The sequence below is a fragment of the Cygnus olor genome, chromosome Z (genome assembly GCF_009769625.2).
Source record: "Cygnus olor isolate bCygOlo1 chromosome Z, bCygOlo1.pri.v2, whole genome shotgun sequence".
Lineage (NCBI taxonomy): Eukaryota > Metazoa > Chordata > Aves > Anseriformes > Anatidae > Cygnus > Cygnus olor.
The window spans coordinates 13568854-13589210 of record NC_049198.1 but is presented as its reverse complement, the minus strand read 5'-3'; the positions used below and the strand labels follow the sequence as shown (position 1 = coordinate 13589210).

The window sequence follows — 20357 nt, the reverse complement described above, 5'->3', positions numbered from 1 at the left end:
CAGAGCTGTGCAAATCCCCTTCCATGTGTAGAGGCTGTTCACTGAAAAAGGACATTCACAAAATTTTCAGTAGATGCCAGAGGTCAGTGTTAGTAAGATGCTAGCAACTTCCCAAAGTTTTACATGATAAATTAGTCAGACAATGAGGAGCAAAAGTGTATCACAGCTTTCTGCGTGGATTACTGAAAAGCTTTGTGATTTCCTTTCTGCTCCATGCCCAGAGCAGATCTCAGTGTAATTCACAAGCCAGCAGCAACCAGAAAGCTGCATTTTCCCACTTGCAAGCTCCACTTCTGGTGCACTTACTGCTGATGAAAAGAAACACTCACCATGCTCAGCATATCCAGACTCAGGGGAACATCATGTGAGAGCTGCTTAACTGCTTTGTCACCTTCAACCTCTGAGTAGAAGACCTTGTGAAGAAGATACAATCAAGCCAGTTAAAGCAATACTACAATGCTTCACAATGATTTAAAAACAAGTGCAATGTTATCACATTGTGGACAGCATTTAAGCCTGTGATCCTCTTTTCAAATGCATGAAAAGTTAACACCCTTTAACATTTCCTTCATATTTGTTAGAAATTGTCAGCATGACTAAAAGACACAATCTTGTGGTGTTTATGCTCATCTGATGTGAAACACAGGCCAGCTTTCAGGGCAGACTTGAGCTGACAACTTGAATTGTGCATGATTTGGCTGTGATCAGCTCGGTCAGCTGCAGATTTGAGGGACTGGTCTGCACAAGTTTGGCATTCTATTTCATATAAGGAAGACATTATGTTATTATGCCATTATCAAAATTGCTGTATCACAAATGTCTCTCCTCACGTCTGTTGCTGCATACAGAAGACTCATGAACCAGGGAGAATTTGATTTCCTATCCACAGAGACACTGAAATGCCAGAGGGCCAAAAGCTAACATAAAGTGAAGATGGTTTGGGTATAGCTCAATCAATGCTAGGTTTGTCATTGCTTTAATTATCATACCATGCATGAGCTCAAGAGTTAAAAATAAGCTGAGGCTTGGATATTTGATCCACTAAATGATCAGTGAAAAATACTTACAATTTGTGACTATAAAGCACAGTAACTACTTTGAAAAATATTATGACTCACAGAAACATCACTTAAACTGGTAGAATTTGCAGACAATGTCCCTCTCTTGGAGTGGATACCAAAACTGCTAGCAATATTCCTGTATTCTTATATTCACCATCGCAGTGACATGCAGCGTATTACTGCTCCTCTGCTTTCATACAGAAGAATGAACCCAACTAGATCTAGGGCCTGGCTGAGTGGCAGCAAGTGCTTCTGTGTACAAGCACTTCCATAACAATAAAAGCAACTCTGCAGTTGGGCTGTATTAGTCATCTACGTGACCACGGAATGAAGGGGGATGTGTACCAAAAAATACCAATTTTGGGGAATTTGCTCACTCTTCCAGTCTCTTAGTGAACATTAATGCTAAAGGTAGTCAGGAGTTTTCTGTTCACATCTTTTAAATAAAACTGAGTTTTAGGTTCTGTTTTTTTTTTGTTTGTTTGTTTTTTTTTTTTTTTTTTTTTTTTTGGAGGGGGGGAGCTTTTTGGTTGGTTGGTTGGTTTTTGCTTGTTTGTTTTTGGTAAAGAGGGAAAACAACCCATTCTAGACGATATCACACATCTTTGGTGCTAAGTCCTGTCTAACTTCCATTTGGGGCATGAGTTTCATTGCCATGGAACACCTCTGGAAGGGAAACCTAATAAACACCCCTTTGTCAACAATTGCATGGCGGATTTGTGCTTGCTGTTTTCCTGTGTGCACACTCAAATGGTACCCAATTTAGGCTAGTCACTCTGTTATTCCCAATAGAAGGGAATCAGTGGAGGCCGTACCCAAATTTATCACAGGAATGCTCCTTCCCTGTTCCTGTTGTGTGGCTAGGAAGGTGAAGAGGCACAGTCTGGAATAGTTAGTCCTGCTAAAGAGATCCTCAGACTGGAGGCACGAATTAAAGAGTCCAAGCTGCCCTGAAATCATCATGCACCTCCCTTCATTTGCACAGCATAGTATCGACCTGCTCTGCTGTACTTTACTGCTTTATCAGCTGCAGAGAACACCGAGATGCTTGCATGAAAACCGCTGAAGAAAAGCAATCTATATCCTCTATAGAAGATAGCCTTTGGCATCCAACCCCAATTCCCATCATAGCTTGCTTTTAACACACAAACCACTTGTTTCTTAAAGTTACAGTTCCATCAGTTCAATTCTGCCGTTCCCTGAACGCTTTCTGAACATCGGCATTATTTTCTGAGAATGGGCTCCCCTGCCTGCTTCGCCATGCTCGTGCACAGGCCTGAGGCCAGGCAGAGCACTGCAGTTCCCTGCTAACAGCATGAGGGACCACTTACTGTATATCCCGTGATAGTGTTTGCGTGTTGCTTTGGCATCCTCCATTGCACGCTGAAGGCTGTGCAGTTCAGTGAATCCAGCAGTATGTCCAAAGGAGGCCCCAGTCTATCTGCTAAAAAGAAGAAAACATTACATATCAGAAGCCATGGGACAGAAAAACACTCCTTTGTTCACATGGCACCTAGTACTTGAAGGACAGACGTGCTGACCTCTTTAAAACACTGTGAGACACAGATCACTACTTGTATTTGCACTGCACGTACCTTCTCCTTCTCCTCCCTGCCCCAAGGCAGCAGTGGGAGGGAGGCCAGAAGAGATGGGAGAGGAGGAACAGCCCCTCGGTGGTAAGGAGCTGTTAATCAAATCAGGATACCTCATAGACACCTTACCCCCCACAGCTCCACATCCAACAGAAACGTCTTGGTGTGAGGAAAACCAAACCCAAACCAAACCATGTCTCATCCTCTGCCCTTTGCTGTTTTGGCACAGGATGAGAAGCCTCCTTTACTAGCCACCAAGAAGCCTCCTGATGACCACCAACCTCTGAAGCCTCAATCCCTTCACAACAGCTATAGATGGAAAGGGCAATCACTTAAGTAAGAAGCAAAGTTTAACCCAATGAGAAGAGCACAAAGGACCTCTCACTTCCTGCTGGCCCCGCTCTGGTTGCAGGCTATGGTGATGGGTCCTCTGGTCTTGCCATCACTTTTATGTGGCTATGTTGACCTCACAGTACCACCTCCTTATCTTTCTGTTATACAGGTTGGCCTTTCAGTACAGCGGCTAATTTGGCTGCTTCAAATAAAAAAGTTGGGAAGATGAGAAAACCCTGAGTGCCACATCTCTAGTATCATGTTAGCAATTGTCTGCAAAAGAGGAAGGTGTAGGACCTTGTCTGCTCTACAGCTGGAGCAAATCTCCGGTGCAATAAAAACTTCGCCTTCTTACACAGGGGACCGAGACATTCCTTGGGGAGTTCCCAGTTTTCAAATATGTTCATAGAATATCCCGAGTTGGAAGGGACTCATAAGGATCATGAAGTTCAACTCGTGGCACCGCACAGGTCTACCCAAAAGTTTAGACCATGTGACTAAGAGTACAGTCCAATCGCTTCTTAAATTCGGACAGGCTTGGTGCAGTGACTACTTCACTGGGGAGCCTGTTCCAGTGTGCAACCACCCTCTCCGTGATGAACCTCTTCCTGATGTCCAGCCTAAACTTCCCCTGCCTCAGCTTAACACCATTCCCGCAGGTCCTGTCACTGGTGATAACAGAGAATAGGTCACCTGCCTCTCCACTCCCCCTCACGAGGAAGCTGTAGACTGCGATGAGGTCCCCCCTCAGCCTCCTCTTCTCCAGGCTGAACAGGCCAAGTGACCTCAGCTGCTCCTCATATGTCTTCCCCTCTAGGCCCTTCACCGTCTTCGTCTCCCTCCTCTGGACACTCTCCAACAGTTTAATGTCCTTTTTGTACTGTGGTGCCCAGAATGGTGCCATATGTTTCAAATATGGTGCCCATATGTTTCAAATATGTTTCATATATTTCATTGATGGTCTTAACAAAAACCCTTATCAATTAACTGAGGAATATCATTAGGTTTAGAAAAAGAAAAGCAAGTGTACTTTCTCTAGTAAAATAATGCTGGTTACAAAATGGTCATCCCTCAAAGCGAGCGAGGCTCTGAGAAGAAACTCTTCCATTTCTCAACAGACCTGAGGAACCTGTGCCCAGGGCCTCCCCTGTAACTGCTGTGCAGGCATGGGGCTGGCATCTGCCCTCTGCGGGCAGAACAAATTATGAAGGTGCTGCAAACATGGCATGGGGCGAGCATGAAGCTCTCCCTCGTGGAGAGAGGCAGCAGTGGCAATCGCAGCTCTACTGGCGGAAAGCACTTAGCCCCTTGCTTGGAAGCCTCCATACAACACATCTCATGATCCAAGGCAGTGAACTCCCAGCCAGTGCTCCTGGGCAGTGGGAATCGTACTGGGTGTGACCATGTTTGCATTTTAGGAAAATAACGGAACATAGTTTTCAGCATAAGTTCTCCAAACAGCCATCGTTCATGCTCTTGAAAACAAACCCATATAACAAACAGCTGCAACAGAGTACTGATTAAAATGTTTTAAGAGCAGCTTCATTTTTTTTCTAGGCAATGTTTTTACTATATTTAGGTTTTTTCATTCTCTTACCTATGAAAATTGTAATTAAAGGCAAAGAAAAACGTTTTCTTCCCCACTAGTTCTGACAAAACATCAAGAGCAATCAAGCTACTGTAAAGGTCATTTTGAGATGTGAAGCAAGCCTACATCAGATTTACACTTGTCACTTCCACCAACATATTTGATTTGAAGCTGAATACAAAACTTAGCAGCTTACAAACTCTGCAGTGTATCGATCAACATCAATACCTAAGAAATTAAACCAAGAACAGACCTGATATTCTGTCCCTTTTCAAGGTGATCTTACATATTCCCACTGATAGGAAACCTTTTGTTTCACCACTTTTAAAAATTTCAACAAACAAAGGTGACCAGGTGGGGTCTACGCCTTTCAGTTAACATCAGTCCCTTGTTTTCCTGGTCCTTTCACCTATTTATTTCTCTTTCCCACTACAAGAAGTCCCAGAGAGTGCTACCTGCAATCATGAAAGGATAAGTATAAACAACGTCTAAGAGGGTCAAGATTTTTTCCCTTTTATTCTTTATAACCGAAGCTTCAGCCATTCTTACTTAAAAAAAAAAAAAATCCCTAGGACACCTGGTGACCATGTCCTGGGCAAGACTCTACAAGGACCACATCCAGCGGGCACCTCATCAAGAAGTGTCTTTAAAAAATATATATTTTTCTATCGAAACAATACAGGAAAGGAAAACTAACAAATGATACACCCTCAGAAAAAGGAACGACCAGCTGTATGCTACAGGTTTGCATTTCCTACACACGCCAAGGATCTTGCCTGTCAATTCAGCCTGGAAGAAACCCTGAAAACTAACACACTCTCATAGCATCTTGTGGATGTAATACGACAATGCTGTACAAACATTAAGGAGGGAAAACATGCTTGCTGCTCTAACTGCATGAATTGTTGTTATTCACTAGGACGGTGTAAGCAGCATTAAAGCAAACATTGCAAAGAATTGCAGCCTGTGCTAGCAGAACCTTATTCTGCAAACACAAACCTTCAGAGGCATTCCCAGCCCACATCCCAGCATTTCCCATTTCCCAGGCAGTAAGCAGGGAGCTGCAGCCTCCTTCGGCCTCTTCCCAGGGACAGGTCAGCACCTCCCTTCACCCAGCTCCCCGAGAAGGGACAAGGAGGAGCAAAGCACGTCCTAAACAAACAACCAGCCAGTGCTTCAGGCAATGCAGCTGAGCAACCCACAGGCCTTTAAACTTGTTCCTGAGATGCCAAAAACTAATACATTACTTTCTGGGGAGGTTCGATCAGACAAGTTTGCTGGGAGGCACAGTCTCTGAAATAACAGATTTTAAACATCAGTGGCAAATACTCATATAAAACAGCTTCAGGTTCATATTCTGAACACACTGTAGGCCAATAAAATTATTTACAGAAAGTATTTGATGAATAATTTGGAACAAATAAATTTGAAAAAAAAAATGCAATCCATTTGCAGACTATCTGCAAACACAGAGAGGTAACATCTGTTGGTAAAGAGCTGCACCATGAATTATTCACCCAGCCCTACTAAACACTATTATCTCTAGTTTGCAGATGATCAGAGCATCACAGAGAGCCAAATACTGACCTCAGTTACACCAGCCTGTAAATTGTCACTGCTGGAAATGTCCTTACCTAAGTCAGCGAAAATGAGAGCAAGGGGCCAGAGAAGTCGGTACTTCCATCCTCTTTGCTTGACTCTCCCTAAAAAAAACTCTCCTCATGCTGAGGAATCAGGCATCAGTGCCTTCGGAGCCTGGCACTGCCTCCAGGAGCAGCCCCGGCTGATGGCCAGTGGCTGAGCAATACCTGGGGAGTGTGTGGGATCACCCTGCCCAGCACCCAGCTTCCTCCTGAGTGAACCAGGAGCCAAGAGGAAAAGGTAAACCCAGCCCAGGCAAGGCACAGATGAGTATCTCCTGCTGCCTGGCTGTCCTCACAGCTTTCTGCGGTCACCGTTGCCGACCTTGCAGCTTATTGATGGGCGTCTGGGGATTCAGAGATGCTTCTTGCTTGCCAGAGTCTGAATTTCACACAGCTCCGCAGAAAGCAAAGAATGTCCATTTTTGGATGAACGTTGCCTTTGTAACCATGACAAAGGGGCTGCAGGATCTAACACAAGCAATGTTTATGCCACAGAGATGCAGAAGATGTCAGGGCTTCCAAACAGCCATGCTGCAGCATTATATCAAAGCGTTTTGATCACAACTGCTGCAAAATGTTTTGCTGCTTTACTAACACATTATTGTGAGATAAATGTGTGCCTGAGGTATTTTGTAAGATTTTACAGAACATCAAGTAGTAAGCACGCTAAAAATGACATGAAGGCTAGTCTAAACATTTATGGCTGTATAATACAAAGATCATGCTTAGATTATAAAATACAGTAACAGTTTTCAAGGGTAAAACTCTTGTTGTTTGCAGCTCTCCCTACAGTTCAGGTCAGAAATACCCCTCTTCTCAATATTCGGCATGAAATCTCTGTTAGTTAACCTGGCAGCACCCTGCTCAGTGCAAAACCACAAGGAGCTGCTGGAGGAGAGCCTGCCTGCTGGCTGGCCACCGGCTGTCACCTTGCTGGTGCAACAAGGGGCTGTGGGACACATCTGGAACAAGGCACAAATGTTCATAGGTTCTCCTTGCTCCTGTCCCTCAGACAAGTTCATCTGCCTCAGCTCTTCCCAGACAGAAGGTGTGTCTCAGTGGTGGTCCCCCCTGCAAATGTCCTCTGCAGCTGAATCCCATGAATATCTAAGAAGGCTCTGATCACAAAAAAACAAGGTAACAGTTAATATAGAAATTAAATGAAACACATTCTGTCCAAACACAGTCATTCTCCTTTCCAGCCAGCCAGGCACAGAAAGTTTGACATTGTCCGAAATGCTTTGATGAAACCAGTAATGGAAGCAATGCCTCTGGGACCAAGCAAAAAAGTCATTAACCAAGGGGGAGCACTTGCACACATACTATGACCATATGCTGTAAGAGTATAGCAAATACAAGAAGGACATGAGGACCCAGCTGTAGATGAACTGTGCCGAACTGATAATTTCATATTTACCTCACCATTTACAGCTATTTAGTTTCTTGTTTATAGATCTATTTGTTTTTGTACTTCCAAAAATACACAAAAACAGCTAAAACTGTGAAGAAGTAAGCAAACAAGCTCTTCATGGGAGCTGAAGAATACATAAATCCTCTCCCTTGACTGGAGTTAATTTTACCATTATTTAAATTTCTCCTTCACAAGAGCAACTCTAATTAAAGATGGTTTAAAAAACAAACAAACGAATCACCACCTTATCCCACCTATAGAGGTGTAATTCCTATTGTAGCTCTCTGTGCCCCAGCCCTCATTCGTCTCACCCTGCATTACTGACAGTGGAAACACTCCCGATGAAGTCAATCTCTAGTCAAAGAGCTGACAGATTCCTGGAAGTTTAAGGATGACATGGTCCTCCTGCTCCCTCTCACTTGCCATGGGTGAGAGATGAGGTGCTGGTGGCCTTTCAGAGGGTGCTGACAGGAGGTCAGGATACATCCGTGTAAATCAGTGATGTGCCCAGCAGCACTTTGCTCTCCCCCAGAGGCCAACAGGCATGCTACTTGTCCTCTGCCCATGCATTGAACTCCTACACACCACCATCAGGGTAGCTACCAGAGAAGTGCCTACTGCAGCTACAGCAAGAAAACTGCTAGTGCAGATGGAAAATTTCCTTCCTCCTCCCAGTCACAAGGTGACTCCAAAATCTAACTACAGAGAACAGCTTCTGAGAAAATCTGGTAAAAAATAAGCTTTAAAACAAATACATTTTTCATGTCTACAAGCTTCAATACCAAAGTGCTTCAGCTGAGTTGGATAAAGCTCATCATGTTTTAGTGGACATCTCAAATTTGATTTTCATTCTGAATCAGACTGGAAACTTAGACTGACTGATAACAGTGTTTTTTAAAGTATTCATGAATTGAATATCTGAAAAGATCAGAGTTGTAATATTTTAGTTTAGAATTTTATTATATTTTTTTGACCTTTTCTTTCCTTTTTAGCTTTTATGGTGTTTCAAGACTTGCAGTTAGGCAAAGGTACTTACAGGTCCTGAAATAATATAAAAATAATACAAGCGATACAAGCCACCTGCAATACTGTGCTAACTCATTTAAGGGGAACAAGATGATTCATTTCATCTTTACTAGTTTCCACTTCAGAAAAAAAATAACATCTTTAGACTACGGGTCAATAAAATGAGCTGGTTTCTTCATTATTTTATTTTTCAATCTCTCTGGATAACTCCTAAGAGGTACTGACTGAAGGATTATATTTTCTGGGTTGATGTGCCTCCTATGTGTGTCCCATGAAACAAGATAAATTTGCAATTGAAATGCTGGCTGTCACTACAAACAACGTGAAATAAGGAAACAGGAATAAAAACCTTATGCAAGACAGTTCCAACTAAATCTCCAATGAAGTTTTCAGAACAAATCTTCTCCAGAAGGAGGAATTCCTTTGAATCTCTTTTGTTTCAAACTTCACTTAATTCATTTCATTAATTCATCAAAAAAATGAGTTTTATTGAAATGGTACTTTCCCATAAAAAGTTGTTTTTGAGAAAAAATTCTATCCACTCCTAGTGTTGAAACGAAGTGTATTGTGGCCCATAATACACTCTCCCATTGAAACAATGATAGGGGCTTTTTTTCCTTTCTCTGCTCTTTACAGACTGAACTAGGTTACGTGAACACCACAGCAGCACGAAGACAGCGTGACAGACCAAAAAAGGTCAGGAAATCCTAAATGAAAAAAATGTGCCATCTTTTCATCTCTTTGAAGCATTTTCCAGCTCCCACTGCTGGGTACATAAGAAAGCAAAAATCTCTCAACCACAGTAATTACAAAAGACGACGACTGAAATGGGGGATTCTCAGATGGTCCCTCTTGGTCCTGCTCGTGGTGCATAGAGCAGCAGCATCAACATGGAAAACATCAGGAAATGCAGAAGTCTTGATGGTTGCTGCTCTGCATGAGTCACCTACCAGAGGGCAACGCAGAGGAGATAGATGTTGCACATGGGGCAGAGAGATGCTAGTTCCTTTCCTAGTCACAGTCCTGGCAGAGCCCAGATCAGAGCACAGCACGTATCCTCACACCACTCTTAATCCATTGGATCCTGACATGAGGAGACCCACTGGATCACCTACACATCATCACCATCAGCAGCAGTGCATACACTGCAGATATTATGGCCCTACAGAGGCAGCACGGTTGTTCAGCGATCCAGACCACACTGCACAAACCTTTGGAGTGATGAACCCCATCTCGGTCAGTTCTTGAAAATACTGTAATAAACCCAGCAGAAAACCTCAACTTCATCATAATGAGAGGCTTGGACCCACATGATGTTTTCCTGCTGCAGTATATAGCATCTGTTATCCACCCCAGGTACACCTGAGGTGATGCTTTTGGGAGTATTTATAACCCAAGGAAAAGGAAGGAAGGAGGTAAAGCTTCCAGCAAGCTACAGTGCAACACAGGGAATCCCATTAAAAACAAGAAGGCACAATGTCAGTGGTGACTTCATCACGGCTTTTCCTGGTTTGCCTTGGCCATGAAGACTACAGGAAAGAGGGGCAGAGAGGAGAAGCCCCACTGCCCCCCTGAGCTCCTCCAGCCAGGCTCTGAGGCCAGTAACTCTGCATGGTGCACAGTGACCCAGCCTTCCAGCTGTGAGAAGAATCAGAAACTGTTTTTTTAAAGAATTTCTGAAGACCTAATATAAGAAAAAAAATAATCTACCCATGGTTAGTTATGCACTGGCACAGCTTTGGGGGAATTCCTGGTGCTGAAGGCTAAAAGCAGGGTAAAGCATTATCTCCAAGTAAAGGTCTGGTTTGTACCTATCCTGCCTTTGTGAGGTGGGACAGACAGGGCAATCTCCACATAACTCTTACAACCTTGTGTCTCTGATAATTACTGATGAGAAGCCTAAAATAATTGCATGAACTATAACCGCATGTGAGATACTAATTCAAATAGTTCTCCTAATTGAAGTGTTTCCCACTTCCAGTACAGACATGGTATACACACATTTTAAAAGCCCCACCAAGACACTCAGGATGCATAACCTCAGGTGTACTCCTGGAAGTCTGAGCCAAAATCTAGCACTCATACCCTAAAACCAGGCTTGCACTTCATCTGTCAAAGCCCCAGCACTGGGGCAGGGCTGCCCTAATTCCTGACATCTCTGGTGCACCGGCCTGGCAGACACCTTGCTGCACCCTACCCTTCTTCACTGCCTCGTGTGTCATCTGATGGAACCCAATCCACTTCCATGGAAGAAAAAATGCTGTTCTCTGTTCTCCTGTGGGCTATGTAACTGAGGTGTTAGGAGCATGACCATGGGATGTTTTCCAGAAGCAGAGCAGGGCAAGTGACAGGACACCAGGACATGGGAGGAGACAGCAGGTGGGATGGGGACCCTTTCTAAGCATACATTCTGGTTGAAGACATAGCTTGAGTGCCCACCTCCCCTTCAAGTTACAGGCAATGGGAACCTCTCCACAGGTGCCCACTACTGACTAAATATGCAGAAGATTTAGGAGCTTGATTTAGCAAAACTCTTTCATTAACCCTAAAGATTAAGAATGGATTATGTGCCTAAACTGAGCAGGTCACTCCTCCTGCTGTTATTCTTTCCTTTTGTATCTTATCACAAGAAAATCATACGTCAGTGTTTTAGTAATACACTCATCATCTTACACTGATAATATTCAGTCTGGTTTTGAATAATTCTAAAGATGTTTTCTTCATGTTTATAGAAAGCATGGTATCAACGTTTGCCATAAGCCACACTGAGACATATGGCCCTCCAAACAATATTGGAAGCAGAAACCACAGAACATGAACAAAGTTGATCATTCAGTGCTTAAAGCTCATAACCAACTCTTAGGCATTGCTGGTAAAAATAAACTATACTAAGTAGACTATTCCTGTTCCGAAACAAAATGATAAAAATAAGGATGAAAGTCAGGCTGTTACATTTTTCTGAGTCCTTATGGGTAAATGCATAGGTAACCACATATCAAAGACTATATTAATTATCAAAAAAAAAAAAAAAAAAAAAAAAAAAAAGCTTCATATGTACACATATATATATGTATAAAGGCCTATAAAGCAATAAAAATGCCAAAAAAATAACTTGAAATTTTATTTTCCCATCAACAGATAACACTTAATGGTGTATTTTCTCAGGAGTTTACTATCCAAAGCTTATTATCTTCAATGGGAACCACAGCAAAATTTTCATGCTACTTGAAAAATGCTCTCCTTGATGTCTCTTAATCTCTTTGCTTTATCTGAGACAAATTTCTCTCTCAATGTTCCTTTGATACAAAATGCAAAACTGAACTCTTGAAGGAGTAGTTCACTTTGTACAAGAAACAAAATTCAAGGGGGGCTTCTGGAAAAGTGGAAATTTGTCACAGAGAAAAACCTCACAAGCACAGATGTATAATGTACACACACACAGAGGCACTCATGCACAAAGATTAAGGTATAAAGAGCTCAAAGCTGACCATATGACACACAACAAATGTGCGGGCTGAGGACAGGGCACATCAACCAGGGCTCCCCAGCCAGTCGGCCCCCAGCACATACTGGTGCCCACATGCCAGTTGGTCCTCTCCAGATGCAGGACTTTGCGTTTCCCTTTGTTGAACTCAATGAGGTTCCTGTCATACCATATCTCCAACCTGTTTAGATCCCTCTGAATGGTAGACACCATCAGCCAACTCCTCCCAGTTACGTATCTTCACCAATTTGTGGTGGTCGCACTCTGTCCCACCACCTAGGTCATTCATGAGGATATTTAACGGTTGGTCTTGCCAGCAAAAAGTGAGGTGAAGTCATTGTGCGTCTCAGCCTTTTGCATGCTCTTTGTCACCAGGTCTCCTTCCATCCTCATTTTCCCTACACTTCATTTTGCTGCTGAGACAACTGTAGAAAGTCTTCCTGTTGCCCTTCATGTCCCTTGCCAGGATGGACTTTGGCTTTCCTAACCCCAACACTGCATGCTCAGACACTGTCTGCATTCATCCTGGGCCACCTGACCCTGCTTCCACCTCTTGTATGCTTTCTTTTTATGCAAGTTTCCACCACAATGATGTCCTGTCTGCACTTCCTTACTGGTGTACATACATTTGGGATGGGCCGCATTCCCACCCTATTTTGCTGGTTTCAGGGTCTCACATCTGCTTTGCTTGTCAACCCAACCCTCCACTTCCTCACCTGGCTATGGGGTCGCATCTTCTCTCCCTTGTCATTCTTAGTTTGAAGCCCTACTCATGGGGATGTCCAACCTGCTGGCAAAGATGCTTTAGGGTCATTATGCAGTGATATCTACCTGTGACTTGCTGCCAATGCACAGGAGTTATGGTGTGGGTTTAGTGCCAAAAGTTAGTACCTTATCACTGTGCATTGGCAGCAAGTCATAGGTAGATATCATTGTATAATGATCCTAACATGACTGGAGAAGTCAGCCCCAATGCAACTGTGATTTTATTAAAGGCTACAGGAGGACAGGTCAGGGAGCAAATGTAACATCTTCTCAAGGAGCAGGAAATTATTCTCCAAGTCAGTTCCTCCATAAAATTCAGGACAATTTCACTATCTTCTGCAGACAGCAAGTCTCTCCATAAACTATTTTTATAAGTGAATATGTATATATATTTATATATATATTTATATATTTATATAACATATATATATATATTTATAAAATATATATATTTGAAACTATTAAGTGACTAAAATGGAGTTTGTTGTTGTTGTTGTTGTTTTTATTTTAGCCTGAATCCCTGCACTAATGTAGCATAGGGCACGGCCATATATCAGAAGAACCAGAAACAAAAACTGGTATGTGAAAGCAGGGAGAGTGACTGTGAGAGACAAAACCTTTGCTGCAAGAGACAATCAGACATGGAAATACATCCAAGTGTAAGAGGAGACCAGCACCTCAAGCAAACAGCAAATGACCCATGCACAGCCACAATGCCTACAGAACTAATATCTAATACTCTCAGCTCCTCTCAAAGTGCTCCCTGTTCTGGTGGTTTCCACAACTTTTATACTCAAGTCCTTGGCCCTAAACCTCACCAGAGCAGCTGCCTCTCCACACAAGCTGTGTCCTTCTCTTGGCATTATCTGGTTCAAATGCATCTTTCTTTACCTCTTTCTGATCATTTTAAGCATTGCCCAGTCCTTTGTGACTTTCTTCTCCTAATATATTGCAGATTTCTTTTTTCACCATTCCTATAATCAGTATGCCTTACTACTCCACAGATGTAGATGGCTCAAATTCTCATCTCAGGCTACCAAGCCAAGTCCATTAACCTGTATATGGAGAGAGTTGCAGTTCTTGACCACAGACCTCCCCATACCATACTGCTGCCAGTACGACTGTTCAGTTGAGATGAAAACAGCAGCAACCTGCATGAAATGGGATCACGTAGGAACAGGAATGTCATGAAACAAGAACGTGAGCTAAAAATGCCAGCAGGACACTGGTCTCCACGCACATGGCTGGAGTACCAGCTGCAAAACCACCAGCTCTTAAAATACTTATCTTCGTAAAAAGCCTGCTTATTTTTAGAAAGATGTCGCCTTCTCCTGTGATTATCTAGAAAGCAGGATATGAAACAGAACTAACATTTCTGTTCCAAGTAACAAATCCTGGCTTCTGGTATCTCTGATTATATCACGAAAGTTTGTGTCCTAGACACTAATTTTCAATCATTTGCAGTTTATGGCCTCTGTTCAATTTTTTTTCCTAAAATGATCTTCTAGCTGAAATTTGTCATGTAAGCAGGAATTTAACTTGAGTGAAATTCTCTATAATCTTTGCCCTTAAGGTTTTTGTTTTTTTGTTTTTTTTTTTTTTCTTTCTTTTCAGAAGATTTTTAAGCTCAGCAATACAAAGCTGGTCTCGGTTTATAACTTTATAATGTGCAATAACGCCTCTGACACATCAGAAGAATCGGAATAATTTCTGTATTTGAAAGGTGCATGCTCAACATTCACAACATGCTCATTTCCCCTCATTTTAGAAAGGCAATTCAAATTGCAAGTTCCAAACGTACACAGATGTTGAAATTTGACTGCACCATCATTTTCACAGGTGTCAGAAAATTTAAGTGACTTAAAAAATCGTGAGAGGTGTGCAGGATAATTTGCCTTGGGATTCTTCCAGCCTTGGAGATCTTTCTCTGTGAGTTACATCAGCTTCACTAACCTCTGAGGACACTGGGAAACTCAGTGTTCCCTTTTCAGAGCTATTGCTTTTAACACAACTGTTATCTGCGCTGTTTCAAAGCTGTTTATTAACACCAAGGTATATTAGAAGATAACCTATCAACACTTGGCATGTGAATCACAAAAAGCCAGAATGTGATAGCACCTTGTCATGGTTCATCTCTTCCAGGTCTAAAAATTATCCAGGATAACTTTTGGCAATGCTTGAATGAAAGATCTTCTTAAGAAAACAAAGCCAGTGTCTTTTGATTGTCCAATTACATGTCCAGCAAGTCACTAACAAAAAAAATGGTTTTCCCCACAGCCCACTAGCTGTCCTCTTCCTCTTGGATAAAATGTTCCCTGGGTGAATATTGTGTGGATCTCTTTCATTTCAAAGCCAAAATCTTTAAGAGCATTCCCCACATGCACTCCTTACTCCTGGGTGTAATTACATGGTGCTCTGTAGAAGAGCTGCCATGAACCTGGTGTATTTCACACTACACACTTCTCACCTGGAGGGTTTTATGGATCACCACACGCCATATCATTAGCTAGCTTTGAGTTAGCTAACTGCTTCAATGGAGCTTTCCCCCTAAGCCTCCAATTTTCCGTGGCTTATGCCATCCTGAAGCAGTTTCTTTCAAAGATGAGCTCTGCTGTGATTTTTCTCAGCTCAGAGACCCTGAAAAGTCTGAAAAAAAAAAGAACTTTCACATTTTCTGTGTCTTGGTTGTTCACATTTAGGAGTTATGGGGATTCCATTTTATATGAAAGAACTAGTTTGATTTTCATCTGCAAGTATCTTTACCAAAAATAAAAAGGAAATCAATTCTTGCCTGTTCTTAGCCCAAAGTATTTCCTTTCAGTTGGAATTAATTGTGAAGAACAGGCTTTTGGTTTTGTTTGCTTTTTATTTATTTATTTATTTGTTATTCCCAGAAAGAATGTTTGTTTGCACAGGAAAAAAAAAAATTAGGAAATTTGAATCAGGATCACATAGTTAACATAGTCTCCTGCATGCCTGTGGTTTAGGAAGTCTTTTATTACATAATCACAAACCGTTGCTACACATTCACCAACAAACAGGGGACCAAATTTTGCACTTTAATGTATAAAATAATCAAATTATTAACAACTTCAAGGGGCATATGCCCTCAGTTATAGGCTGAACCCAATATAAGTTTGATCTGAGGAATGGGAAACTCCCAGGAATACTCTGGGCTAACTGATGGGTTTGTGGAGCACTGAAGAGACCTCATCCATTGAAATTTTCTGTGCTAAGACAACAGGGTGTTCTCCTGCTCCTTGGGATCTCTCAGATGACTGGTACTCAGAATCCCTCCCTTTAAGTTTAACCTTAAAAACATGAATCTGAGCATTGTATGCGCTCACTCGTGAAGAGATATACACGGTATATAGTGTGCCCTCCCTAGTCTAGTGTATCTGTTATTAGTGTAATTACCATGCATCCTCCAGAGAAAAAGAGAGTTTTTTTCTGCAAGACACACTGGAAGATATGGAGACACTCACCTACACAATATTAGTAAGGTAATAATATTAATTAAGCCTGTCAGCCTCGACTAAGATTGGGGTACAGCTGTGCTGACCAGCATATAAAAGTCTTCTTACACTTTAATGTGGCATGTCTGGAAAAGGATAAAAGTGCAAAACCAGTATAACTCCACTTTTAAAACAGAAAGCCTAGCCTGAGAAGGACGGGCAAAGCTTCAAAGCAAGTCCCTGGCAGCCTCAGGACAGGATGATTTCCCAAGGCTCGCTGTAGTGCCTTAACTCCAACATCACCCCTCTTCTCCTAAGGTTGGGGGGGAAACTCATCCTCTGGTACAGGTATAATTTCACCAGTTTTAAAAATTCTGTTACTTAATTTTACCTTTCTGAATAGAAGACTGTACAATAGTTTCAGAGGCAGCATCAGCAAAATGCTGCTAAAGAAACACACTTACCAAAAGTTTCCTTTTACAGTAGAAGATAATGATTTCAGGATGGACAGAACTGAACACACTGTGCTGCGAATAAGGCTAACTAAAATCAGAAGGCATAATTCAAAATGAGTGACTAACAGTGGCATACAAAGGAACATGCTAAAGTGAAATAATTTTGTGCTTTCCCAGTTAAAAGGTTATTTTCTTTCCCAGAGGCCATTAAGAGAATGCTGGTAGCTCCCAAAGAAACACCTTCACAAGGCGCTGGTGGGATCGATCAATGTTAGCAAGAATTACCAGAATACAGGCCACAGAGCTACTACTGCAAGTCCAAGCAAAATGAAAATGTCACACCATGTCGTGACACTACTTGTACAAACACGATGAACACTAAATCCATACATAATTACTGTTTGTTTGAATTTATTGATGTTCAAGACATTGAACAGTGTATTCTGATAGCACGTTTTGACCTATGTCTGAAAAAATAAAAGAATGATATTAATCTCCCCGCAGATATATTATTCATGTCTTCTTTATTGTTTGTACCTCACAGATATACACTGTCTCTGTCAGCTCTGCAGCCCTAGCATCAGGAATCATCCCTCTTCAAACTCATTCCTTTTCTTAAAGAGATTTTGGATTCAGCAGTAGGTCAGCCTTATCCTTACATGCTTTACATGCAAGATTTAATAAGATAGAGATTTACAACCCATTCTAATATTGTTCCCCCAAATTTATTATGTTTTAAAAAGTAAAATGAAAACCTTCTTTCCCAAAGACAGATATATTTTCCGTATGTGTAGGCCTGATTTTCAAGGTAGCCTGACCTATTTTGATATCTAAATAGGGCTAGATTTTCAAAAGTGTTCCATATCCAGCAGCTCTTATTATAGCCGGGTTTTCTAAAGAATTCAACTTCTTCAGTGCCAAGTTCTCTGGAAAAAAAGTTGTATATTGTACTGTTGACCTGGGACCTGAGCCCTTTCGAAAATCTGGCCCTGATATTCAATGCTACACTCTTGTAAAGTCTTCTTCAGACTTTAGTAGGTCTGATTCTTGCTGCATTTACACACCTAGTCTACCAGTATGGACATCTGGGAAACTGCTACAAGCTAGGCAATTCAAGCCCGAGCTTTTTTTATATTGATTGGTAAGCATAATAATAACAACAACAACAACATATCCCAAAGCATTAGATATGAATATCTTATCTACTCCATGCAGACCAACTCAAGGATTTTAATACTTTATAGGGCTTTGGAACTTTACACTCTGGTACTAAAGAAGTATTAACACAGCATAGTGCAACAAGTTCATGCAATGAGCATCCATGGGAAGTCACTTAAGGAGTTGGCTCTTTCCCCTATAATTCCCTAAAATCATAGAATCATTAAGATACAATGATATATGTTTATATCAGTAGTAGTGTTACACATTGAAGGCTAGGTTTAGGCTTTTCAGCATTCAGTCAGTTGATTGAAACTTGAAACAGAAAAATCTGTGGCTTTGCAGAAGGCAAAATAAAAAACAAAACAAAACAAAACAACACAAAACAATTTAAAAGCAGCAGCATGAGTGCCAGCTTCTGGGAGAACAAGATTTAGAGAATCCCTGCCTAATCTGTTCCCAACTACGCTGCTCACCACACGGTGTCTAAGGATTTGTTTTAAGCCCTTCCCAAAGTGTCTGGCATACCATTTCCTTGTCTCCACCAAATGTATCATGTAACTGTAAATAAATGTTCAAATGAGTTTAACAGTCATCAGGATGTTTCATATTTGAGCACTACATCTTTTTTTCCTGAAGTTTAATTTAACAAGCTGCATTTATGGCAATTTTCCTATATTATTTATTTTTAACTTCACTAATACATTTCTCACTCTGCTGCTTCCTTGGGATTACAAAATTGATCTTTGTAAGCTGAGCTCTGAATGAAAAATTTGGAAAATGGAGACGCATTAGGCTACCTTTTTTCTTTTGATGCACAAGACCTGCCAGCCAGCTCCCATTATTGGAAATGAACCGGTTTTGTCGCTTCTCTCTCGATATGACCTTTTGCTTGCAACATCAGATACAACTTCTGTGCAAGACCCACTTCCACTGCTATTAAAAAGGCAAAGTGAAAGGGGAACAAGAAACATTTAAAAGAATTTTTTAGTATATTGTCTCTTCTTCATCCACTACTTTTGGATGTGTGAGTAAATGACGGTTCCCTCTTGCTCTTGGCTGTTGAGCGTATGACAAGCTGCAGGAACAAGACAGAGACGTGGGTTACCTTGAGCTACACCTGTTCTCCGTGCTTTGACAACAACATTACACAGCACAGACCCAGCCACGGGATTTAGGGGAGCATGTAATTCCAATAGCCCTTGGCAGAATGCAGAAGGGATTTAAATTATACACTGCTGCACAGAAGCTCTCTGGGAGATTTCCCTCTTCAAATCTTGCTATAAGTGGATCTTAAAATGTTTGCACAGGTTTTGAAAAATGCTTCCAGGTAAAACTGACTACTTCTTATATGGAAAAACAGGTAGAAAATGGATAATTGAATCAATCAAAACCTGAAAGAGCATAAGTTAGGAAAAAAAATAATATGTCGATAACAAAAGTAAGGTACACACAGCGCTGGTGTATTAATTCATCTCCTCCATAGTACTACAACTAATTTGTTTCCAAGCTTTAAACTATTTTAATTTAATGCACAGGAATACAATTCCACCAGTTTTGTCCTGGTGTGAAGCAAGTAGACCAGTATGTTAGAGAAATCTTTAAAAATATTTACACTTTTCCACCCCCAACTCCACAGATCCAGTATTTTAATGCAATCTGCTAATCGTCTCATTCACAGCTACCGTTCACCTAATTTCCTCAAGTACTTAATGGTAGCTATTATGATCACCAAGGATCATGGGACTAGATCCCTAGGAGACAAGGTCAGACCAGTAAAATTAACCATCTGTCCAGTGAGGACTTTAAGCTCAAGGCTGCATTTAAGTATTAAGTTTTCAACTGTACGGGCATATTTTTCCCCTGAAAGCAAGAGAACACACAAATTTGATTCTAAAAAAAAAAAAAAAAAAAAAAAAAAAAAAAAAAAAAGTGCGACAGAAACGTTTTATCACGGAGAGGGGTTCACCCTGCAAACATTCTGACAGCTAAGGCAAAACGTACTAAACTTGTTAAACTTTCCATCGGTCTGCTCCTGCTGAAGGCAGCGACACAAACCAGCGCTGACCCCTAGTTTAGTCCCTGGCGCTGCGCACCGTGACTTTGGGGCGTGCAGAAAGCCCAACTTTCACCACGCTCCGCGTCCCCCCCTCAATTTAACCTCACAGGCTGCAGGCTGCAGGGGCTGTGGCGGCTGCCCAGGGTTCGGGCTTTTCACTTTTGTCCGCCGAGAACCTCGCATCGCCCCGCTGGGATGCGGGACCCCGAGGCGCGGGGTACCTGCAGGTCTGGGTGCACTTCTTGACTCCTTGGCGCTTCCTCCCACTTCTGCCGCTCCCTGCCTCGCATCCTTCGCTACCCACGCCGCAGCCTCGCTGCCCGAGAC

At 41.9% G+C, this 20357-nt stretch overlaps 1 protein-coding gene across 2 annotated transcripts in view; it reads right to left on the bottom strand.

Moving 5' to 3' along the window:
• Window positions 1–20357, bottom strand: part of EGFLAM (EGF like, fibronectin type III and laminin G domains) — an 86514-nt gene that overhangs the window by 65579 nt on the left and 578 nt on the right. The window contains exons 2-3 of one of the 2 annotated variants that reach the window (XM_040539894.1): window positions 2393–2502; window positions 330–413 (exon numbers count right to left, since the gene is read on the bottom strand). In XM_040539894.1, the coding sequence (XP_040395828.1) occupies window positions 330–413; window positions 2393–2502 (194 nt within the window). Of the gene's footprint in view, window positions 1–329; window positions 414–2392; window positions 2506–20357 lie in introns of both variants that reach the window. The other variant, XM_040539893.1, reaches the window with a different exon arrangement.